At 30.1% G+C, this 27,581-nt stretch overlaps 2 protein-coding genes across 4 annotated transcripts in view; both read right to left on the reverse strand.

Annotated features, from left to right (window-relative positions):
- The window catches only part of GckIII (Germinal centre kinase III), a 477,720-nt gene extending 458,509 nt beyond the window's left edge, over positions 1-19,211 (reverse strand). For all 3 annotated transcript variants that reach the window (XM_075356817.1, XM_075356820.1, XM_075356816.1), the window contains exon 1: positions 18,671-19,211. In XM_075356817.1, coding sequence (XP_075212932.1) covers positions 18,671-18,685 — 15 coding nt within the window. In that variant the 5' untranslated portion in view covers positions 18,686-19,211. The remainder of the gene's footprint in view (positions 1-18,670) is intronic.
- Positions 19,212-26,605: 7,394 nt separating this feature from the next.
- Positions 26,606-27,581, reverse strand: part of LOC142320009 (uncharacterized) — a 56,266-nt gene continuing 55,290 nt past the window's right edge. Inside the window, exon 12 of the mRNA XM_075357690.1 lies at positions 26,606-27,395. Within this exon, the coding sequence (XP_075213805.1) occupies positions 27,288-27,395 (108 nt within the window). The 3' untranslated portion in view covers positions 26,606-27,287. The remainder of the gene's footprint in view (positions 27,396-27,581) is intronic.

Below are 27,581 nucleotides of genomic sequence, written 5' to 3' on the forward strand. Positions count from 1 at the left end.
ACTACTTATAGGTTACAACATTTTTCGTTTTTAATGAGATTTTTAAAATCTTAATATTTTAATTTTAAATAACAAGAAATTATATTATTTTTTTTGGGGGGGGGGGGGGGTGAGGGAGAATGGTAATTCGTTCCATACATAAGAGCGGCTACGTTTGAATTGTTATATTTATTAATACATTAAAATAATAATTGCAGTTTTGAACTTAATCTATTTCAATTAAATTCCACTTTAAATTAATTAACGTCAAAGAAAACTTTCTAACAAAGCATACGATATCCAAAACAATTCTTAAAATCGCTGGACGAAACACGCTGTAGGACGTTAACTAAAAATAAATATCTTTAGTTTGGGTTTTAATTTAAAATTAAATGCGCTTTTCGATTACTAAATTACTAATTATCTTAGTAAATAAAAACGAATAAATAAAAATAAATATAAAAAAACGAAGCTTCAATAAATGAATATGCAAGAAACCATTATGTATTTGGGAGGAAATATTTTCCCTAGATTTAAAAAAATGTACTTTTTTGCTGGTATTAATTTTTCGAATAATGGCCCAGGAAGACTGATGGAGATAGTTCAACAATCGAAATGGACATCTAGTTTTACATCTTTACGATAAACGATTTTGGGCGTTTCTCATCGGGAAAGTCTTAATGCTAATAATAAAACAGAATAAAAAGCGAAGAGCAACTGCATAAACAAGAAGTTCAGTTAATATTATTCAACCGTCGACAAACCACGGTACACATTTAGAATCATGTTTTTTCATCGCCGTAAATGTTATAGACCTAATCTATAAACATGATAACGGACAGTTATAGAATGTTCATTATACCTTGAAATGGCATCGGTAATTCTTCAAATTAAAATCAATAAGAGACAAAAAATATTACATACATACAATACTACCTGTGATATTAAGCAAACGGGAGATCTCCATTTTGCCTTTCATAACAAATACTATTAATTCAGCGATCAAAGACCTTCAATACACCTCAGTGTTTGAGTATCTTTCATAAAATGATCTAACCGTGGAAGCTCGGTTAACCAAATGATCTGGACAAATGTCTAAATCAGAGTGGCGACTATGTAAGTACTTGTTACAAATAAAAATTTTTTTATTTTCACTGCGGTTTTAATTTTGTGACCGATCGGACCTAGAAAAAAAAATAACCCTCGTATAACATAAACTAGTACTGATTAACCAGGGTTTTGTGTAAGCTTTGACCAAAAACTGAAAAAAGTGAATTCCACAATACGGTTGCAAATATAAACTCTACTTGACCTGCAATACTTTTTTTACAACCTCCAGTAGTAACGGTCAGGCTGCAACGTTTCAAGTTCACTTGGATGCTTCAAAACGGCGAACTGGTTCGGGAATTTTTCTTAGTCTATCCTTAGGCCTTGCTTACTGTGACTGCTCGTGGTCACAACATTTTATGCAGCACATATTTGCGTTAGTCAGTGAAAATGTAACTATCACCGATCAGTATTCTGCTACTGATCGGTATTCACTGCTCAGTAATTTTTTTTGAGAATGAGCACATATTAATTCCAAAGGGATTATATAACGGACGAATGCTCTGTCCTGAACACTGGTTTGTTTTGTTTCGCAATCGCGGTGAATAGATCGCCTCCCTTCTCCCCTATCTATCTTATCCTCATCACTAATAACCTTCTTCCCGGGATTATTACGCGAGTTTGGATAGACGCTCACTGGATTCCGGCTAAGATATGGGAGATTTTACGACCGCATCATTCGTTTTTAAGAGGCCCAATAGAGTAACCGTGCCTACGAATTTATCTGTGAAGTTTTCCTTCCGATGATTACACAAAATGCACAACACAAGTAGAAATGCTAGGTGTTTATCAGATAAAAGCGAAGGCTCTTAAATATATAAATTAGACTGTTTGTAGGTCATCGAAAGAACCAGTCTATTTTAGCAAAACTTGCCCTATGAATACGACTGCTTTTTAAAAATAAAAAAATCTATTTTTTACAAGCAGTATATAACTTTGTACTTTACCCTGATTGAATACATTTTAAGTTACCGCTTTAAAGATTAATAAAAGAAACCTTAATCGTGACGATAAATATTCTATTCTTCACTTAGTCTAAACATTTATTAATAAAAAACGGTTTTAAAAATTGAAAAGTACGGTACCACTCCCGTCCTGAAGAAATTTCTGTTAACAGTTCAAGATCCCTTAATTAAAAAACAAAATTAGAGCTAATTTTTCGCAAGATGCAGTTTAGCAAAAGATTCAAAGACAAAAATTGAAGCAAAGTAGATTTCGAATAACTTACGTACGAAGGCTTTATTAAAATTTCTATTGAAAATTTCTATCAAGTAACCATCTGGGAATAAAAAAGGAACTGATAACAAGAGAAATGCTAGGTAATGCTGATACGTAAACATAAAAGTCGAAGCGCAAAAGCTTTCACTATTAACTAGGGAACAGACGACAAGGAACGGATAAGAGAGCGATCGTTACGTATAATTAACTCTTAATGATTTTCTGTGCAAAAACTCTCTCGACTTATTAATCACGTAAAGTATAACTAATCATTCGTTTAACCGTAACTAATTAATATTCTAAAACCGATTCCGATCTGTATAATATAAGGAATGTGTAAATCGATGAATCATACAACGAATACATCTGACCGTTTGACATTATTACAATACGAAATACTCACACACTCGCGACCACCCGGCGGCAGTGTCAGCGGGTGGGTCGCAACGGTTGGTTAAGGACAAAGACCTACCTTCCTGGACGAGTTGATGTGGGTGAGGACTGCAAAGAGCAGTGCAGCCGTAATAATCGTTTCAACAACGGACCAAAGCCAAAGCACAACGGCAAGCTAACCCACGCCTGCCATTCAACTAGTAAATAATAATATCGACAATACATTTACTCGTCGAACTATAAAGAAAAAACTTCGATGACAATTCGCTCTCAAAGTAAATTATTAATAGCGTTTAACCGGTATATTGTTATGTGAAGGGAAGAACTTCGTCAACCGTTTTAAATTTACTGAGGAAGCATAATTATTAACAACATAGGGACAAAACCACACATTTAACCCGCTACCACCTTACATATGAATTGATTTCAAGAACCTATCACCCTCTCTTACGGTGGGTTTTTGCGACTTACCTACTCCTCCTTTAAAAACATCAATTAATACTGAAAATGTGGTTTTTCTATGAATCTGATCCTATATAGCTTTTCAATAATCTTGTAGTGAGACTGTTGACAGAAATAACTGTGAATAAAGTTAATACATAAATATACAAAGACTGTAAATAAAGTAATAAGAACAGCTTTTTTGGTAGCCAAAGTGGCAACACTGTAAAGTTACTAGTAAACTATATGAACAGCTGTTTTATATTAGGTATAAATATATTAATAAATTAGGTACTAATATTTTTAGTCTATTGTTGCCACGTGAGACGTAAACAAACTTTTCGCGAAACGAGTTTTTGTTGTCCGTTACAAAAATGAGTGATACTAATTATGAGGCAACGTTGTGCAATCAAGTTTTGTGTTAAACTCTGTGAGAATGCTACTAAAACCTTTTAAAAATTGAAAAGGGCTTATGGAGATGACGCTCTGTATCGAGCCCAAGTTTTTAACTGGTTTAAAGCATTTTCAGATGGCCGACAATCAGTTGCGGACGATCCACGCTCTGGATGACCGTTTATGTCAAAAGATAACGACAATGTTGAGCGAATCAGAGACTTGATACGGTATGACCGGCGACTGACTGTGAGAATGACTGCAGAACAATTGAATTTGAACCGTACCAGAGTCTATCAAATTTTGACAAACGAATTGGACATAAAAATGTTTGTGCAAAATTGGTCCCAAAAAACCTCACTGTTGAACAGAAAAACAACATTGATGTGTGCCGCGATCTTCTAGGGCGAATTGAAACCGATCCTGATTTTCTAAAAAATGCTATTACTGGTGATGAATCTTGGATATTTGAGTACGACCCAGAAACAAAACGCCACAGCAAGGAGTGGCACACTTCAAACTAACCACGTCCCAAAAAAAGCAAAAATGAGCAAATCAAAAATCAAAGCTACGCTAATTTGTTTCTTTGATAGTAATGGCATTGTCTATACGGAGTTTTTGCCTACACGACAAGACTGTAAATCAATATGTTTACCGAAAAATTCTTGAAACACTGCGGAAAAGAGTTGCTTGCGTGAGAACAGCCATCAAAGACAACTGGATGCTGCATCATGAAAATGCACCTTGTCACACAACACTCTAAATTAATGAGTTTATGGCAAAGAAAAACATTCCTGTAGTTCCTTAAACATCTTATTTACCCGATTTGAGTCCCTGCGACTTTTTCCTGTTCTCAACTTTAAAAAAAAAAAACACCTTAACGGACACCATTTTGGAACAGTAGAAAACATTTAAAAAAATTTAACCGACATCTGAAAGTTATTGCGGTTTCCGAGTTCCAACATCCATAAAATGGAACTAATAAACATTTTAATACACAAAATCAATGGGAGAAAAATTCAAAAGATAAAAGATGATTGTGTATAGTGAAAAGGGATGATCTACCTACAAACTGCAAACGAAACAACCTCATTTAAAGGAGTACCTCACAGTCCCCACCAGACAATGACCATTCATCCCGCCTACAATCTCTCGAGAAATAAGGATAACTTCACCCAAGATGCAACACATTACTGATCATTGTTTTGCGTAGACAAACTTAATATTTTCTACAAGAAATTCATTTCCTCATGACATTAAAACACCACCGCTAAAAATAAATTCCATTCACAGAATTTTGTGGCATGCTCAAGTTCAGCCAGATATCTTAAAATTACGTTAAGTTGATGCATTCAACAGAATTCCGAGTGAGGTGTAAGAAGATATTAAATTATTCGAATGACATTAAATTGCGCGACAATAGTTTTTTTAGGTATAAGGACGGGTAAGATGTGTTTTAACATTCACGTTTTTATGCCTTAAATAAGTGTCCATGACCTTTCATCAGCCTGCATAACTTTTTCTTCTATTTAAATTACTAAAATTTCAAGGGGGTGCGACTGAAAATAAGTGATTACTTTAATAAACAAGTTTAAAATTAGATTTATTAGATTGTAATTATGATTAAAGACGTAATTTCAGATTTAAAAAAAATAAACTTTTTAACAAAGAAGACAATTAGGGAAATATAAAATGTGTTATAATTGAGAGCAGGCCGCGGAAAACAAAAAACAACTGTTACAGTTTAACAACACCGGGAATGTTGACTGATACGTTGGTGACTCTTTAACCTCACATTAGACGTATACAACAAACACGTTGTCAATTACGTTAGAAAAACTCAATATTATCGTAAACGCAACTTATGTAGTAAGACCACATTATCTACTTTATGAACGATTACTAAGATTCGTATAGAATATATATATTTAAAAATGTTTCTCCGAAATAATAGTAACCATAACGATATATTTAAACTACGTAATTCTAATAACAGGTACAGGTGATCTGAAATACGTGCGAATCTAAGGTTTACATGATTGCAAAAGGATCTTTTTTCTTTCAAACACATAGATACACATGCTAATAAAAAATTGTGAATTTTTTCCTCTTTTCCATAAACATAACTTTAAATATACTTAAATAAATATACTTTAGTCACAGAAGCGTGACGTCATACAGGCATATTATGTACAATATAATTTGATATACATGCTTGATTGCAAAGCGTTGCATTATTTAATGCATTACGTTATTCGAAAGGCAACAATGATAAAAACACGAGTTACAAAATGCAAGATTTATTTAAGCGTGTTGTCCTGTCGTTTAACCGTCGCTAACAAAACAGGACAATTACTTTTAGAAATTTTAAAAGCGCATTTCTAAACAACGATTCTGACTATAACTGTACTTAATTTCCATTGAATTAACGGTTAAATTGATAATTTATTACGACAATCCTACAGGCCCGAAAAATAAAGAATATACAATAGTTACTTGGATTATAGAAAATGGAAGGATGGAATCATGGTAAGACACTAATTTCGAAGGTAAGTTTACGGATCATTCTATTTCATCCATTTATCAGATATTACCTAGGTATTGGGTGCCTGTGGACCAATTGTCGACGCAGGTGTTGATAAGTCACATAAATTTCAATGATTAGGTTAGAGAAAATAAGTGATACGTTGTAGTTTATGTGGAGATTCTTCTGATGAAGTTCGTCATACTTATTTTGGTTTATCCACAGGTAGAGCTCTGCGTTTCGATATAACTACGGGACATTTTTACAAAAATATTCCTAAATAAAGAAACAATCAAAATTCTGCACGGGCACATTGGCGAATTTATAATTGGACCCGATATTTCTTTTCCAGGTTTATATATTTAATTAGAAAGGGCGCTTACATAATTAGAATTGTCAGGAAATAATGTTTAATTTTACTGTTGCATGTACTCATAAAAATCCTGAAATCCTGATGACGCAACTACTGGATTCATTCTTGTTCTTCCTGCCTTACAGAGATGAAGTTCAAATGTGTAATCTGGTTACAGGAACAGGCGTCTATGAATAATCTGTGTACGCGTCTTTAAATGTTCCGAGAAAAAAAGAAGACAAAATTATAATTTGTAAGCTACATATATTGAACAGAATGCGATAGCAGCTAAACCCTACCACGGTGTCGCCACCTCTGTGTTGTTATCTGACAGAATGAGAGCTACCTTGAAACGTAAATAAAAAGGCAACTTGTTCTAAATATTACGTAATTTAAACGATAGCCCTGACGAGCCGTAAAACCTGAAGTCTCTAAATTAAGTTCTGCAGCGCTTGCAGTCATTAGTTTAATTATTGCAGCAGTTTCAAAATAAATAGCATCTATCACTTACATCTACGATATACGTTTAAGGACTTCCGCCTATAGGCAACCCCGGTAAAACAAATCAAAAGAGGGGAAACTGATAAACATGTCCGGCATATGATGTTACGACGTTTTGAGACGAGGCATCCCGGAAAATTTGCGTCAAAACTTTCACAGATTCTATCTAACTATCTAGATGGACGACCATAGAAATGTACAGTACCAACCGGAAATTTACATTTCATATTAAATGTATGTAAGTTACATATGAAATATTTGGGTTGGCTGTGTGTCTATTGGGAACAACTGTAATACAGTTACTGCCAACTCAAATAAAAGAAGTGATAGTAGAAGACCGTTTGAGTCATCCGCTATCGCTCTTCCTCTTGGTTGTCATCCAACAGGGTTCACGGTCGGATTATGATTCCAACTGGTATCACTGTTCCAAAATCGTTGATTCTCAATTCCAGGAAGTTGCGTAACATATTTACACAGCGATTGAATGTAAGTCGTTGTGCGCTCTTCTTCCTGAGGAACGTTATGGCCCAATTATTCTCATTAGAGAGCACAACAGAATAATCAGGAACACTTCCATGATGATATCGCACGATTCAAAGCAGTTGAGTTGGTCAAATTTCTTAATGCCACTGAACAATCAATATTTTACACAGATGAAACTTAAGTTTGGTAGTAAAATTCTACTCACATCCTGATCAGAAATTCCCAAAGCCAGAGAACACTTTACTGAAATTAGGTAACGATGTGCATCCCTCCTGCGTGTTCTCGGGCGTTTAAACGCTGCGAGGTATATCACATGATTCCTTTTTAAAAGCTGAGGCTGATTTACTAAAATTGCCAAACCAAATCAATATGATCGGAACTCTTTCTCGTCGACCTACCTCAAAATGCCTACGACATGACCGTTGCGTTGTTACAAAAGAACCATCATATTTGAAAAAGAAATTAAATTACAAATTGATGATATTCACCACACCATGCCATGATGGCAACGGAAATTACATTGTTTTAGCTGCTAAAAAATGTATCTCCCACCCGCCCCCAACAAAAGCACGGGCGCGCCGGAAATTTTTATGTTTTAAAAGAATTGTTTCATTTGAAATCTTACTAATATTTAATTTTTTAAAACCATTTTATTTCCTATCGTCACAGAAAGGCAATTACTTTAAATATGAAAATTTTGAAATGTACTATTTTTCCTACTTGTACGCCAAACAGCTGTAATTAATTGCGTTTCGAAATTTGGATTTCGAGGTCAAGCGTTTCAACTACAATTTTTTTTTGTATAAGTATCGAACACTTTTAACAAAGTTTTAAAATTATCGAAAAAGGAGTCTTTACATCCCTTTATAAGTAAAATTAAGTACAGAAGTAGAATTAGACAAATTAAGCAAACAAAAGAGAAATATAATTTCACCTACCACCCCAAAACCAGAACAATATATATATATATATATATATATATATATATATATATATATATATATATATACATACATATATAGGAAAGAGGAAACAGTTAACTTTTTCATAACATTACTGCATAGAGAATCAAGCAGAGAAGGGGCTGACAACAATAGTAAAATGAATACGTGAAATAAAAGAATGAATGTAAAAATAGAAGGGGTCGACGTGAAGGTGTCCTCATTATGATGATTAATGTGAGAATATGCTAAATAGATAACATCACCCTCAACCATTCATTCACAATATAAAAAAAAAATGCACTGTCAATATACAGATTAACTTTACTAAGCGTCTTTCACTTAAATAATACTATAGTTTCATTAAAACAAAACTTTCATAAGAAGGACAAAATTTTTCAATTAAAAAAAGGCATGACTATTAAACCATATAACTTGCACTAATAATAAAAAAAAAATTGTGACAAAAAATAACAAATTCTGGTAGAAACAACAAACGCAAAAAATATTTTCATTAAAAAAAAAATTGCTGTAGTTTCTCCATATTTGTATTGAGTTTATAAAATTTAACCTTTGTTCTAATGATAAAGCTGAAACTTTAGCCTTAGATTTTACTTATTTTCTAAATTTAACTGAAAAAAAAAAAAAAATAGAAATTAAAAAAGTTCTAAAATTATTTGCTATTAAATAAATTATTTGATAAAAATTATTTGATATTATAATAAATATCCTAACTTACGTTAATATACGTTATCACTCCGAAGGTATTAATTGTAAAACGTAATTTTTTTTTCTGAAAAATAAATTACTCTCAATCTAAGAATTAAATATAGAAAAATTATTCCCACCTATTATTGGGCATTAGGTTTTAATGCCTAATCTATAAATTATGACTTGCAAATATAAGAAGAAAATAGATTTTCAAGTTGATATGAAGAAACAATTAAAAGTTACAATATAGATAGAATTCCAATTTTAGTGATCAGGCTCCATTAAATTTTTGAATAAGTTTGAAAACTTTTCATAGTACGATAACACCTCAATTAAAAAAAATAAAAAGAAAACCACATTTAAAAAGTATGTAAATAAAATATGATCCGCTACCAAACTTCTTGGTTTAAGTTAGTTGAAAACCATTTCAGTTTCCAACTCCAAGGGCAAAGAGCAGTATTCAATCAGAAAAAGACCTTTTCATAATAATGTTTCAGTTGCTTTAGTTAATGTTTCAGAAGAAAAAAAAGGTCAACACACTGAAACACTCAAGCTAGGAAAATATTATAAAAAAATTAAGTTTTTTGTAGAAGGGTAGATAATTTTTTTCAAAAATGCTTCAACGGTAATATTTTCAACAATCATGATCAGTAAACCTCTTTTGAAATATAGCCCTTCCTTACTCAACTTATTTTTCAAAAATATAACAAAATCAAATTTCATGATAACCTTCCTCAAACATAAGCTACATAACGGTCATATAGGCACATACATAAAACTTCATAAAAACTTTTTAAAGCTCACGATTCCTAAAACACTGAGAATTATAGAAACGCAGAGGGGGTAGGTAGGTTTTTATCAATAACTACTATTCTTTCCTAATAAAATTAGAGCGGAATACTAGTATATAAAACGGCGGAATGTTAGTATAAAAAAAAAACAACAAAAAATCCAATTATGACAAAACATACGCGTTAAAGCATACCTTGATAAAATACAAATGGATCACGTGTAAGATGTTCCCTTTTAATTTGACATTTCTGCATAGTCTGGAACACTCCTAAAAAACTTTTTGCACTTAAAACCACACAGATTGTTTCAAACTGTATATGCTATGGTGCAAAACACTTTTCTATAACTTTAATAAAAATTAACATGAAAATAATTTATAAAAAAGGATTATAATATATGTTTTTTAATGATACTGCGATTAGAAAATATATTACTTCATGCATTTACTTAGGCTGCAAAATCAAACTTTCATTATTACTTGTTAATAATAACTTCTTTTTGTTAAGAAAAATAGAGGAATTTTTTCTAAAAGAACACCAGCTTGAACATTAGATTACATACCAAAGCTGAAAATATTAGAAACAAACAGAAGAGGGCAAATCGCCTCTGAAAATTTCATAATACTCAAGAACAAGATCTCACAAGCATACAAGGAAAAAGCAATAAATTAAATGGTTTCCTATGGGCTTCACTCGGCAAAATATACTTTTCCTGTTTAGCCTCTGGGAATTACCGTTCAGGTATTACTTCAGAGGATGATATGTATGAGTGTAGTCTTGTGCAGTCTCAGTTCGACCATTCCTAAGAAGTGTGGTTAATTGTAACCCAACCACCAAAAAACACCAGTACTACGATTTAGTATTCAAATCTGTAAAAAAAGTAACTGCCTTTACTATGATTTGAACCTTAGAACTCTCAACTTCAAAATCAGCTGATTTGGGGAAGATGCGTTCACCACTAGACCAACCCGGTGAGTTCAGCAAAATAAACGATAATGTGATAAGCCCACTAAAACTCAACACATTCAATACTTCTATCAATACCTTTACTCTGTTCACCAGTGGGATTTCTGTATAATGAAAATCATTATTTTCATGAAAGTGATAGTCATTAATAACTAGTATTAATCATCAAAGTTTGCAAAATGTAAACATATAGACGTACCGTAGTTCAACCAGAGATGTCTCAAGTAATCTAGGCACTGCTTTTAGCAGAGGGGATTATCTACTGTGACAGAACAATGTAAGTAGCAAGAAGCCAAGCCCCTGGTCCAGCAATCCACCCCTACCAAGCAAATCAATGAGCTTTCTAAACTTTGATGAATTATACAGATTACATCCTAACATACTTTATGTGAGGTATAGCCATATCAAACAATGAAATTAAAAAGGTGTAAAGCAGCAAATAATAAATACACATATGCATTTTGTATGAAAAAATGTACTTTATACCCGCTACCTGTAACTAGGATGGGAAGCAATTTCATGTAATCCTGGTAGATGCCAAAATGGTAGAAGTTATTTTAAATATATATATATATATATATATATATTCTTTGTAGTTTGCAATAACATAACTTCATTTCTTAATGAGTATGTAGGGAAAAAGTTTTTTTATCTTTGAAACTCCCAGAAATATTTTAGAAAACATACAGCAAGTTTAGCGCACCTAACAAGGAGGTTGCCGTAAGTATGTAAGGAGGTACTGAACTCTTTGTAGGACCATGCAAATTATTCAAAATAACAGCAATACCACATGCATGTTATGTAGCTACAATATGTTATTAGATTCATAATAATTAAAGTGCTTGCATGTATCACAATCACTGTGCTAATAAATATATAAAACCTTAAAACTATATTACATGCAATTACGTAAAATGCACACATGGGCAAACACTATTCAAGAAAAATAAATCAAGAACATTCAAGGTGTTTTTAATTACAGCAATGCACTAGTTAAAATATAAACTAAATACAGGTTTTCCATAAAACAGAAGTAAGATAATATACAAATCATAATCATAAAATAACAATGTTACAAAATATGTAGATTAACATGACTTGTAATTGTTATTCAACCCACCTCTATCCTAGAGAATATTAATTATCATAATTATAAAATATAATATTAAAATAAATATAACAGAAATGTTCCTTATACATTAGACATCAATAATGTTTAATGTAAATGAGTATGTAAATTTACACAAAAATGAAAGTTTCTATACTATTTTAAAACCAATGAATAGTGAAAACAGCTGTACAGTCTACAAAAAAATGTTAATTAGAATACTTGATAAAGATATTGCTAACATTTTGGATATTTGAAAAATAAAATAATACATAAAATAGTACATTATATTAAATAAACTATAAAATAAAACATAACTCATCCCCACTGATAAAGTCAGAGATTATTTTTCATCTTATGAGCTTACTTATTTTGTATTTTTATTTTATTCATTTACTCCAGCAATTGCAGGCTGATACCAAATTAAACAATTACAAATCTCTCTGTCACTGTTTTTTTACGATTAGAAATTAATTTCAAAGAATAAGAAAAAACAAGCCTAAATGAGATTTGAACTGACATTCCATTTGATTCTCCTACTGCAAACTACCAAAAGAACACATGCGTACAGTTCAAACTGTTTCTTAGATGTAAAGTAAAATAAATAAAAACATATAACCCACAAAACTTGGTAACTAAAATTTTAGCATTTATGGAAATACTTCAAAAAATTCAAGATACAAAAATTATCAGCGGGGTGTAATTTTTCTAACAGCAGCAATTCTTTTTCTATTTTTATATAATAATTTAAATATGATAATATTTACCAAATTGTTTTAAAAAAAGTTACGGTTAGCATTTATAATAAAAAGTCATCAAGAATAATTGTGTGTAGTACAATTAATATGTAGTTAATACTTGTGAAAGTTGCATAATTTTTAAACAAAAAACAGTTTGCAGATTAAAGTGAAATCTAAACCCGTTATATCTGAAAAAATTACGATGTAGTAACCATCATAATAATATAAAATTGACTTGTCTTTACAATATTTATAGTTAATTAACAAACAAAATTGTATATTTATGAAACGCTTTTAACTGTGCTTACAACCTATTAACAGCATCCATAGATTCTCTGAAAGCACTTCAACACAACCCCAATTTTGAAATAGTCATAAAATTTTACATACTAATAAAGGGAGAAGTGTAAAAAAGGAAGCAACACAACAATGAAAAATAATTAATAATTGGTGATTTTCTTTTAAAATAATTAGAGAAACTTGAAGAAAAGAAACCCATACATAATATCATTCCTGATTGGTTCTCAACAGAAAGCAGTACACATTATACCATTACTGCTTCATGGTATCTGCTCCACTCTTTGCTATAAAGATACATGTAAAGTATCTGAGGTGCAAGACATCAGTCCAAGTAACTTTCTCTTGACAGGGACACTATTCACTGAATATAACCAGTCCCGAAGGTTAACTTAGTGAAAATAACACTTAGGGCTTTCTTTTTCCTGTTTAGCCTCCGGTAACTACCGCTTAGATAATTCTTAAGAGGATAAATGAAGATGATATGTATGAGTGTAAATGAAGTGTAGTCTTGTACATTCTCAGTTCGACCATTCCTGAGATGTGTGGTTAATTGAAACCCAACCACCAAAGAACACCGGTATCCACGATCTAGTATTCAAATCTGTGTAAAAATAACTGGCTTTACTAGGACTTGAACGCTGGAACTCTCGACTTCCATATCAGCTGATTTGGGAAGACGCGTTCACCACTAGACCAACCCGGTGGGTTAACACATACGGCTACAGTACACTGATCTTGCGAAGAAAACAATGGGAATGACTAAACTCTTCATACTTCTTAATACACTAGGTGTTGAACGTTTACCATTGATGAAACTGCTATATCATTCATGCAAGGATTTGTGCCTGCAACTGTTTGGTATATGGTAACTAGCAAATACACCATATATAATATTTTTTATATCCTACAAGTTTTATTCATTGAAAAAAAATTAGTAAAATAAATAATAAAAAATTACTTAAAATTCCCATGATATATAACCGCAATCAACATGAAAAATCCATGTCCAAGTGTTTTTATTGTTGCCAAATTATTAAACTGTTTATGTAGCAAGTAAAATAAACTTTTGATTATAACCTTCTACCCCACTCGACTTATCAGTAACTGTTATCCCAGACAAAGGTCTGGTGAAAAAGTTCAGTTAGAATACAAACATCAAAATTCTGGAGTCATGCAATAGAATTCAAAGAGATTTTCAGAAAACATGTTTTTGCTTTTTGAATTTTGACTGGCCAATTCACATGATGGACCTAAGTCTCCAGATGTCTAGTAAAGCAGCTGTCCTTATTCAGGATCTACAAGCAGTTGCACCCCTTGTTTATGTAATAAGTGTGCCTGTAGGTTGTTTATGGATTTCCAAGAACATTTTTAAGGAGACATTAGTATTAAAATAAATATGGTTTACCCAGGCCTTTAACCATTAGCTCCATAAATAAGAACGCTAGCTGTCCATTTATATCACTCTGACACATCTTCATAATCGAACAAGTTTATATCTACCCACGTTTTGTAATATAGGAATAATACTACTTGCTTTCATTTGGAAATTATATCTTATCAAATAGGGAATGTTCTTGTTTAGATTTTTTATAAATTATTTAGAATTTACGTACATACAAATATAAACTCTAACTACTTTTAAATCCCACTGGATTTTCTCAAAATATATATACAGTTTTTGTTTGTTAAAGTATAAAAAGTCTGATGTTATACTGCCATAAATAATTGCCATTAACAACGTCATCCATAACTAAACTTAAAAAAGAGCTCACAATTAGTTCTGAAAGGATCTCTTGAAAGGACCAAATGTGGTCCTACAAAGTCTGGATTGCAAGGTGCTTCTAATTTTAAACTTTTATAAAAGAACAAAAAACTTTTTGCCAGATTGTCATGGATGTGAACTATTTCCCTTGTTTTAATTACATACATAACTCTTTCACTGCACACCTTTCTCTTAGTAGTTTCACAAGTGCTAGCAAAGTTATCAACAGAATATTTAAAACAAATAAGTTAAATATTTTTGCAACAGTTAATAAATAATATTTCAATATATACAATTTTTTTAAAAATTCCTATAAATTAAATATTCAAGCTACCTTTTAAAAATAATTAGTAAAATGACTGCCATATTTCTACTAATATTTACTATATGAAAATCACTGATTACAAAACTGTTATCTGTAAATTCATTTAAACTGATTTTTGTAATATATTTACTTGTCATTAATTATTTTCATAATATTTATATATAGTTTGGATTTTTTTTTAAATATTACAACTGTGGTAAGTTTAAAAGCATGACATTCAAGTGACACAAACATGTACATTAATTACAACCATGTTGTCCATTAAGTCAAACGAAGTGTTGCAAAAATTAAACGTAAAATATAAAGACAATATTAACAAACCTGAAGGAATATATATTTGCAGTGAAGTAATTAGAGAACTCACTTAACAGAAATAGTAATCATTATACAAAGTGCTGTTTCTCTTTCCTATACCAAACGGAAAATCTACATAAAACTTAATGAAACTATTATCAAAGAGCAACTTACCCAAAAGGGGTAATCTACTTAAGACTCCAGGGGAAGACTCAGCTAAGTAGTTTGTAAATATAGATAACTCTAAACTAGGCAATGGCAATCTTGATAATAAATTTGAAATTCCTTAAGGATTTTTTAAGCCAGTTTTCATATTTTAATGTCTGAAGGAAAGTAATTTCAGAGGAGCCTTGAACATTTCTTTGGATATATTTAGTTATCTTGTTTCACTGGTATATCAAACCTTTCTTACTGCTTAACACTTTCTCTTATCCTTGATCCCTTTCTGTACTATGAAATTCTGGGTGTTTAGGTCAGAATCCCACTGGATCTATGATAAGCATTTGAAACACTTAGAACTTTTCTTTTATTATTATAATCGCAAACATGCTATCATGTACTTAATTAGGAAGATGGGATGAATAGATGTTACATAATGGAATGAAGAAAAATGTCATAATCTTGTCAACAATTAAACAGTCATAAAAAAAAGCCTAACCACAACACCAAATAGCAAGTGCTGGTATTTGTGGTATTAGTAAAAAAGACTTTGTTGAGTAATGCCTGCTAAGCACTTCATGCCTGTCCTCTCTAATGTGAGTACAAACAAAGAGTAACTGACTCGCCTAGCAACATCTGTTACAGTTGGATCACATATAATCGTACAATAAAGAAAAAAATATAAAATGCTTTCACTAATTCATTCACCAGAAATACATGGCAAGAGTAATTGGTAACATGTCAATAATTGGTAACTGTAATTGGTAACATGTCAGTATCACAAACATTAAAGAAAAAACATATTTAAAAAGTGACAATCTAACGTAAACTAATTAAGCAATGGTAACTGATAAATATAGTTTAATTAAGTATTTATTTAAAATTAAATTTTTGCATAAAAATTGATGAAATTTTACTACCAGTCATAAAAATGTAGTCATAGTAAAGGTTTATCATAAAAATTGTTACGTTTTAGCATTTAAAATACACATACTCAAAAGATAAAGCTCATATTGACAATGCCCTTGATAAAGATTTCATCACAGTACAGTGTTACTGAAATAATGCATTAAGTGTGAACCATCATTACTCTACTAATGTGCTGCTTTTTCTATTTTTACAATATTTGCTGCATTAAAATATTTCATAACAAAGTAAACAAACAATGTATATGTATATATATATATATATATATACAATTACTGTAAAATATAATAATAGTATTGGGATTATATTTTCATGAATCAAACACAGATAACAATAACAAGCAAACATTTAAGGAAGACAATAAATAATATCTTTCTTCCTTAAACATAACATATAAATCTACATTTCAATGGTACAATTTATTAATATTCATATAACAATAGCAAGATATTTCAAATCATAATTTCTAATAGTATTTCATTATCAAAGAAACAGTCATTAAAGTACTCAACAATAAATAAAAATAAAATGCAAATTAGTAAACAAAGTAACTGATGTTGCCACTTTTCAAACAAAAAATGTTCCAGATTTGTAAACCTACACTATTAAATTAATATTTGTTTAGAATTTTAATAAATTTCATCATAAAACTTAAGTAAATGAATAACAACTATAAGAAAGTAAAATAATAATTAAACCAAAGGAGTTTGAATTATATAGTTTGAAAGCAGTCATCAAGAAGAGAGATTACAACATTATGGTAGTTATCCCAGATTAATTACACTAAGTAGTATAATGAGTTAGAAGCTTTTATAAATAAATAAATATATATATATAAACCTACATTTTCTGTTTTAAATAGAAATTTAAAGGCAATTTTATAATGTTCTAATTGTACTATAAGATAAATTATCTTTTTATTACTAGAGAAATGAAAGAAACTAAGGTAGACTAGTAGTAGCCTAGTATTTTGACACAACTCTTAATTTTTGTTAAAAATAGTATATCTTTACTTTTAGTAACACAGTAGTACCAATCATGGTACTAGGAGATTTGATTGGCTGTCATGAGTTTGTATGTCGTATACTACTAGATTCTACTTTTTCCTAATAAATGATAAATAGAGAAAAGTAGACAATAACAATGACTTAAAAATCAGATAATGTGGTTTGCCAATTTACTGCTAACACCAGAGGCATGACAACTAAGATTCATACATATCAGAAAAGCAATGGCTGCAGTGGCACTATAAAAGTTAGAATCAGCCAACCAAATAAGTTTATGATAAGGGAGCTGATCAACTCAACAACTTTAATTGTTATTAATCAATTATTAAAAATAACAACAAATTATTAAATAGCTTTACCATCACTCTTTATGAGACTCCTAAATTAACTTTTTATCTTTAACACAAGTACTTTTACTTTTGTATATTTAAGTGTTATCAAATTTATTGATAGCAGATCCACATTTTAATATTAATAATCTAAATAACAAAAAAAATAACTGAAGATGTCAAAATTCCACAACATTAGCTGTCAAAGCCGATGAAATAAGATATGTACTTACTAGAAAAATGAACAGTCTAAGTACCAATAGGTTAAATTAAAGTTCAAGTTATTAAACTTAATATAGAATGCACATCACATAACCTACTTCCAAATTAATTTTATCGGTTAAAGAAAACTGAAAAACAAAAACTAATGAAATTAATCTGATTATTTTTTAAAATTTAAACATGGAAAAAACATTTACATTAAAGCTTTTAAAATTCATAAAACAGGTCAGAGAATCAATCTCAAGAAATGGCATCTTACTGCTCTTATCACAATAAGATAACCATTTCTCCTCATTCATTTAGGTAATGTAAAGATTACAAACTGGCTCAAGGAAAACCAACTGATAAGATGTGAAGTTTCTACTCCTTTAACAATGAAGCAACACAAATTCATAACATATAATCATAACAAACTGATACACTACTTTAAACCAACTTACACTTCTTAAATGGCAGTTCGATTTTTTATTTGCGAAATTAAAAAGTGGTATAAATAAATATATTTTAATGATAAGGATAAAAATTACTTAAAAATACACAATAAATTAAAATTCATTCTATCAGAGAAATAAAATACTGTAATAAAAATAATAAGTAATTACAGTATGATGTACTCGTATACTAGTATGAAGACAAAGATAAAAAAAAAACAAGAAACACTAAGACTAACCTAAAATATAAATAAAAACGAACATACCTCATTAAAGGCCATACTTTCCCTATCCTGCTATAAAGGTACCGTAGACCTATAACAATTATCAACCACCAGCAGAAATAAGCCTTACAAGAGGCCAATAAACAGCCGGAAAGCGTGAATCCAACCTAAACAGCCTGTGGCCAGACATAAGGCTAGGTAAGGTTGACTGTTCATAAACACCACTTAATATTTACTTTTAAAGTACTTTAAACATATCACAACATCAACGAGAAATATCAACTGTACATTATCGCCACATTCTCAGACATTCAAGACAGTACGATCATGAGTATCGGTCAAACGGTTTGCAACATGTAAATCTTAATATACAAAACATTCCTCAGGTGGGAAAGAAGGTACGTTAAGTATTCTTTATAACGCTAACTAAAACTCAATAAACTTTTATTATTCAGTTAGAAAATTAAGACTAATCACTATCAGAAAATTACAGCACTGGAAACTCAATAATAACGTATTAATACAGGCAAATATCACAAGTTCCAAGTAGTCCACTGTACACCACCAAACGTACGAGCGCCATTTTGTCAGCCAACTAAGTTAGTCAAGATATAGTGCTAACAGGCAAAACAAAACAAGGTTATATATTTTCCTCTCATATCTCGATTTATAGTTTTTAAGTTAACAGTCAACAATCATTTCAAATAAAATTTGTTTAGTATTTTATACGTCAAATTTTTAAGTTTTAAACCAACATTTAATTTATTTAAGTAAGTTACTCAAATTCTAATTATAATCTTACTAAACGAAACTACATAATAAAATCGTTTAAAAGGATTACTTTAAAAATTGTAAAAATATCCATAATGAATATAAAACATAATAATGCTTAATTGGAAATTTCATCAGTGTTCTAACGTTGGCAATTTGCACATAAAAATTGAGGGAAATTCAAATACAATATTTTACTAACTAGTGTGTCTTAACCCGTGCTGATGTTCCATAAAAGTTTTATATCAATTTTCCTGTTTAGAAGTACTTTAAAAGTTATCTTGTAATACGATGAATATGAATAATGTAAATATATACGAAAATTCACTGAAATTTGAATATTAAATTACTGGATAAAAATTATTCTTCATAATCACTAAAAAGTAATTTTTGACTGTACAAAATGAAAATAATCTAAGATGCAATAAAACAATTTTATTTGCAATCAAATACTGCAAAAAAATCCCATCTTTCCAGAAATTCAAATTACAAGTTAAAATGCTGGATGAAAAAACTGAGACTAAAATTTTTGATTTGTTGAGTATGGGCAATCATACTGTTCACATAAATGGAAAAGTTTAACAAAAACATAGATTTACGATCTCCACTTGCTATGATAGACTGAAATGCATTAAAAATTATTTCATGACCTAATGAAGTAAATGGGTAACATTTTTATTTTCACATTGTTTATTAATTAAGCAGATCAACTAACAAATTGAACATTCTTGATTTTGAAGCCTACTACCTTGAAATTATTATTTGTTGCCAGATTTTAATCAATTATCATAAAATAAACTAATAATGATTGCAGAGAGTAATTTCTTTTGATTTATACATGGGAATATTAACTTTTACTTGTGAAAATGTCAATATGGCCTATTTTTCTGTTAGAAGATGAAAAAATATTGGTACTTTTCAAAAAGATGCCCGCAGCCAATCTGTAGTTAATCAGTTGTCATTGTAGTTAGTTATTAGATGGTGCCACTGAAAGGAGAGAATAAATAAATAGTACATATTTTCTTCTTTTTAAATACATACATTGTACTGCAATAGCACTAAAATAATACAATGATACTGTAATAATAAAATAGTAAAATAGAATACAGTATTTTTTGAGTGCAGTAATTTACGTATATCATTTACTGTGTAACCTAACAAGAACCTAACCTGTATTTCTGCATTAAATGGAGAAAAAATTTACGCGATTTCATTATACGCCTAAATTTTCGGGAACATAACACCCGCGTAAATTGAAGGTGAATCGTATAATAAATAAATATAAAAGTAAAATATAATCGACCAAACTTAACCTACGTTTGCTAGCCAAGGTTAGCGAGCAAAGCGAGCGTTGATTAAATTTGGTTAGATTATATTTATAATTATATTTATTTATTACATAAAGTTAGATTATAATTTTAATTTGTTTATTATTTCCCTTCAGTGGGGTCATCTACAACAACTACAACACTACAGATCGGCTGCGGGCATCTTCTTGAAAAGTGCCAAAATATTGATCTACAAGGGATATCTCTAATGTAAAGACCGATGGGAAATTTCTCTCTTTAAGGTTGGAGAACTTGTGTTGTTCATGGCCACGCTAGCAATGTACACACTGCATTGTTGTCGCGTTGTAGTACCTTTGATTACGTGAGTTATTACGTTATAAAATGAATAGGAAAATCGATGTTGTTGCCGACTGTGAAATACGTGGAGTCATACGTTTTTAAACCATCAAAACGTTAAGCCGACTAAAATTCATAGGCAGTTGATAATGTAATGCAATGAATGAAAGAAACGTCTAAAAATAGTGTGAAAGTTTAGAAATAACAGAATTAATGTGTATGATGAAGAACGTTCGGGGAGGCCTTCGATAATCACCAAGTACTTGTTGAAGCGTAAAGTACTTGTCGATGGTAAAGTCAGAAAAGATCGTCGCTCAACGATTTACGACTTGGCCCTTCTTTTTCCTGATGTTTGAAGCTGTTATCGTTGTTCATGACCGTTTAGTCTTCAGAGAAAGGTTTGTGCATGTTGGGTGCCGGAACATCACACAAAAATCCGAATGGGATCTACTTTGGAATTTTTGAAGCGCTACACAAAAAAAGGAGATGAGTTCCTTAATTCAAATGTTACCGGCGATGAAACATGGATTTCGCCAGAGAGAAAACGGCAGTCAAGTGAATGGCGTCATCCTCAATCATCAACCAGGCCAACAAAGGTCAAGCCACAGCCATTTGGACGCAAACTGATGGCCACAGTCTTTTGGGATCGATTTGGCATACTGCTGATTGATTTCATGCCATGTGGAACGACTATAAATGCAGAAGCCTACTGCGAAACTCTACGTAAGCTACGGCGCGCCATGAAAAATCAGCGTCGTCCTGCTGCACGATAATCCACGTTCACATGTTGCGGGTCCGACAGCAGGTGATTTACTGAGAGCATTTGGATGGGAATTTACGATCACCCGCCATGTAGTCCGGATTTAGCTCCTTCTGATTACCATTTGTTTTGGAGATTAAAAGAATTTTTGGGAAGCAAATTTTAGGTAAGCAATTCGCGGGTGACGATGAACATGAAAATGCTGTTATCAGTAGCTAAGTGGATTGGCGGGGGAAGAATACGATGAGAATATATTGAGGCTGACGTATCGTTCGATAAATGTCTTAATTCATGTGGCGATTAAATAGAGAAGTAGTGTAAGGTATGTAGTTAAAGAGAAATAAAAAAATTTATAAAGTTTTCAGAATAATTTTTTTTACAATGAAACAATCTTTACTTTAGAGATAACCTATCGTAGTTTCAATAAAATTGTTAAAAATGAATAATACATTATTGATGAAGAATTTTCCTCCCAATTGCTGTACTGATTATTATAGTCTGCAGAAAGGTGAGACAATAATTTTTTTCACATAAACATAACTAATGTGATATCTTACATAATAATTTATTCAAAATAAAATCGGTTAAATTACAAATAATGATCATTCTACTGAATAAACTGGTGGACTGAATAAAGTATTAAAGTGATTAAATCTTATTTTAAAAGAAAATAACTACGTTATCACGGAGTTCCTTAGAACTTCGTCGGTAGGAGTCTACGAAGTCAACCAAATACGTTTACTGTTATAAACATAACCTAGCCTAACAGTGAATGAAAATGGGTGGAAAAAGATAGGCGTGAAAACATAATTCAGTTCAATTAGATTAGTAATAAAGAATACTTTCAAAAACTACCTCGAATTTTGTTAGACAACGTTTTCTTTCCATTTGATGAACCGCGGGACTCGAATATGCCATTTTATTCATTTTTTTAATGTACCTTTACGAATCGCGCCTCTAGATAGCAGTACTTGTTAGTTCTAGGTAGCGTACAAAAACTTGATAATGTACTTGAAATAATAAAATTTAAAGGAAAATATACTACAGCTTTTTTAATTAAAATGCTGTTATGTAAATGAAAGTACTGAAAATGAAATAATTTTTTTAACTCCCATCACTTCTTTAAAAAAAATTAAAGTATTAGTTTACAAGAGATTATACTTATTAAAAGACTAAACAAAACAGAAATAAATCCGATTGGTAAAATCGAATTTAACGATAAAAATCGAGGGTTACACTTACAAAGTAATAAGTGCAATATTACATCACACCGATTTGTAAGGACATTATACTAGTTTTGTTAAAAACGGAAAAATTTGGTATGAAGTGAATGATGACTATCAACAAAAAAAATATTGGGTGTGAAATTCAATTTGTTTGTTTTAAGGCAGTAAATTCTAATAATAAATCCCTAAGATAACAATCATAAAAAAATAAAAGAATAATCTAACAAAATATAGTGATATCCAAAAAAATTACAATGAAATTGTAAACCGTACGGTAAGAGTATTGCAGATACCATTTCTTGCACTCAAAAAACAAAAATTTCTGTAATATAAATAAAACTGTTTTTAACAAAACAATACTGATATCAAAAATGGTACGATACTAATTTCTATTATCAAAATCTGTTATTAATTTAGAATTTTCTTTAAAAAAAAAATATTGTTAAATATATGTAATAGATAAAATAGGTACTCAATAAAAGATAATAAACAATGTTTAGGCATTCCGTATAAGCCAAAAAATTAAAAATGTGTTACAAAACTCTTACTGGCCGATTTCATTTATATGTAATACATATCACATTTACAGAAATAATACAATTCTTATGATTATTTGTTGATTAGTAAATAAAATCAGGCCAGTAAGAGTTTTGTAACAAATTTTTATTTTTTTGCTTTTATATGGAACTCCTAAACTTTTGTATTATCTATTATTGTATATCTATTGTCTACTGCATATATTTAACATGTATTTTTTTTTTTTTAAAGAAAATTCTAAATTAATAACAGATTTTGATAACAGAAATGTAGTGTCTTACCTTTTTTGATATCAGTATTGTTTTGTTAAAAACAGTTTTATTCATATTACAGAAATTTTTGTTTTTTGAGGAGAAGAAATGATATCTGCGAGACTCTTACCTTACAGTTTACAATTTCATTATAATTTTTTTGGATGTGATTTTTACAGAGAAATAAAAAAACACAACTGTTTTGGTTTGTAACACCTGAGGAAGGTACTGTGAACCAAAACAACTGTTGTGATTTTTTTTAAAATAATGTTTTGAAAATCAAATAACATATTTTATTTTCTTTTGTTGTGATGGATTTTCATCAAATAACAGCTTCATCCATTGATTATTTAAATCTTATTTGTCTTAGAAATAATTATGATAAATTAAGCTATAAAGCTTTGTTATAAATAAAAAATGATAAACTTGAACATGAATATTAAGTTTACATTTCATGAAACCTAACTTTATTGACTTCTGAATTTTCAAATAATTTACTTCCTGTGTGTAACAATTTTGGAAACAAGAGTTTTTTTTTTTTAATATTAACTCATACATACAACATTTCGACAGACAGAAGTTTACCATAGTCCAAGTGTACAGCATGCATTAAATAGATGCTTAATTCATATTTTGTACATAAACCAGTATTGCTTTATTTTGTACTTTTCATTATTAGTTAGTTTTATTAAGCACTTTCTTATAATAAGCAAAAATTATCATTTTTACATAAATATGTCACATTTCACAGATGAATAAATTTTTTTTAAATTCATATTATATATATATTTTTTGAATATTCTTAACTCATGGGTGATTTAATGATTGTAACTTTGATGATCCAAACTGGGATCATTATAAAGTATTTTTTCGATTTCTACTGAAATCTAACCTCCTAAAAATGATGAAAATAGTTCTAATCATCCTTCAGTGCAAACAATGGAAAATGAGATTCAGGATATCATTAACTTGCCAGCCTTGATCTGAATTATCATACTCTAAATTCACTATTCCTGCTGAAGATACTGAACAGCAATGCTATTAATCTGTTTGTCAGCGCTCAAAAAATGGAGTGATGTAATTAGTATTCTGATAAATTTTTCATCTAATATGTCACAATACAAGATCTTATTAATGTTCTTGAGATGAATTGTTTGATTTTTCTATGTATTGTAAGACAAAATCCTATTCAAAAGAATGAAAGTTCATAAATGAACATTGTATTTACAATTAAGAAATATGATACAAACCTTGAAAAAATCAAAACATATTTTAGTCTCCTTTTGTGAATAGGAATTGTTAAAAAGTAACCATTAAAAAAAAGACTTATTTATGTATTCTTGCAGTCATATTAACTGTTGAAAGAAAGCTAGCGCATATCTCTCTTTTTCTGTTTAGCCTCTGGAACCACCATAAGGTATTACTTCAGAGGATGAGTGAGTATGATATGTATGAATGTTAGTGAAGTGTAGTCTTGTACAGGCTCAGGTCGACCATTCCTGAGTTGTGTGGTTAATTGAAACTCAACCAACAAAGCTCTAGCATATCTAGAAATAAATTTTATTCATTGTTGAGTATGGTTGATTTCTCCAAAAATGAAGAATGACCTGATTATGCTTGTCAAAATCTAGCCATTATAAACTTTTTGAAAAAAATACTTAAAGATTCGTTTACTTCCAGTTAACAGTTATGAATTTATGTAACCACTGCACCTAAGGCAGCATTATGTTATAGTATATATATAACATATATATATATATATCAGTATATTTCCCACTGTATGAATGGAAAAAGGCACAAATATGACAGGAAAATTTTAAGTTGTGTACTAAAGATGACTTCACCTCTTATATTGAAAAATGTGCTATAAAAAAAAAAATACTCTGAAAAAAAGTGGTTCTCTCCTTCAAGAAGTTGAAGTGAATCTTATGGATCCTCTTCTTCAGTGCAGATGTAAATTGTAAGTAGACTATTTTTATACTTTAACTGTGCTAGTACACTGACTGTGTAAAGAAAAGATATAACTTATAGGAACATTCAGAAAAATATATTGAAGAACCTATATACTGTTTAAATACAAAGATTTGTTGTGAAGTACAACAAATCAATTGCTGATTGCTTCACTATCATTTGTTAGCCCATTCCAAAAATATACTAAATTGTACTGAAAGGTAGTGTTTGAGCATATTCTAAATACAAGCAGCATAACCGCAAACATTACAGATGAAACATATAACTGGTAAAACAATATACAGACTGAACATAAATTACTCACCGCATTTTAGGGGGTTAATAAAAAATGGAAAAATTATGTAGTGAGCATTGATTTTTTCAAACATTAGTTAGTGTAGGTACAAGAGTTTACTGATGACCTTGAATGAACATGCTGGTGTGATGAAATGATTGTCAGTTGAGCAATGGCTACCATACAGGAAAAAACAATATGCAAACTATGGTTTTATGAAAGTGTATCTATTGTTACTATTTGTAGATGTTTCTGTTAAAAGTATGGCCGTGATTCTCCTAATAAAGACTCTATTTAAATGTATTTTCATACATTAAATTCTATTACACATATTTAAAAATTTTTCATCATTACATTGTATATTATTCAAAAATTATATTTATAAATTAACATTATACTGACTTCTTATTTTGTTTAAACAGCACATGTACCAAAGAATGTAAATGTATAACTTACCAAAGAAACAGAAAGGATAAATAGCTATTGTCTTTTTAAAAATATTTATTATTTTAATATAATTATAAAAATAATAATAAAATACATAAACAGTTATATCTTTTTATGCCATTTTCATAAAAATACAATAGCTCTAATAACAGTAATAAACTTGTTAAACATTTATTTTTCTCATTTATATAATTTGTTCTTAAAATAGAAGAACAAACTATGATATAGAAGCAGATCAACTCAACTAGTATTTATTTGTTATACAACACATGCTTCCATAAATGTAAGAATGTGAAATTCAAGGGTGGTAAGACTACCATATTAAAACTGGTAACACTGAATTGATTTACTTTTTTATTCACAATTACTCTTAATAATAGTAATTTTCAGTTGTTTAAATTATTGCTTTAGTGTGAGAATTTCCAACAGACATATTTTCCTAAGTATGACTAATTTTCAATTAATCTTAACAGGAAATTATATACAGAAACTACACTGTATTTTATTACAGTACTTCTGTAAAATAATATTTCAATAGTTAAATAAATTGTGTGCACACACATATACACACTTTTCTTTATATATAGGTTCATTTCTCAGATAACTATCAGTGAATACTCACTATCAGTGAGTATTTTTATCAGCAGATTTTATATATTGTTTCTTCAGAATGGATGACTACATACAATAAAGAAGTAAGTGCAATTTTTGCAGCGAAATCTGTTTACTTCTTCCCTTCAGACCTTACATACAAAATAAAATGTGAAATCATTGTAAATGTGAATCATACACCTGGTTTATTCAGTAGATGAACTATAACCTTGTATAGTGCTTGTTTCAGAATATACTGGCTGTTTATTGTCAAATTTTTCCTGTTTCTTTTGTGTTACAAATCTTCTTTTTTTCTGAAACATTTGTTTCAAAAAAAATATATGGAGATATTTATTAAAATTTATTTTCATAATTTTTAAAAATATATTTAATAATTAATTATTCATTAAATACTCATTTATTTAGGGGGAACCTGACTCCATAGAGGAAGACACTCTCCATGTGGAAGTTTTGGTCACCACGCGCTTATGAGCTTTACT

Source organism: Lycorma delicatula, chromosome 2 (genome assembly GCF_047948215.1).
Source record: "Lycorma delicatula isolate Av1 chromosome 2, ASM4794821v1, whole genome shotgun sequence".
In the NCBI taxonomy this organism is placed as follows: domain Eukaryota; kingdom Metazoa; phylum Arthropoda; class Insecta; order Hemiptera; family Fulgoridae; genus Lycorma; species Lycorma delicatula.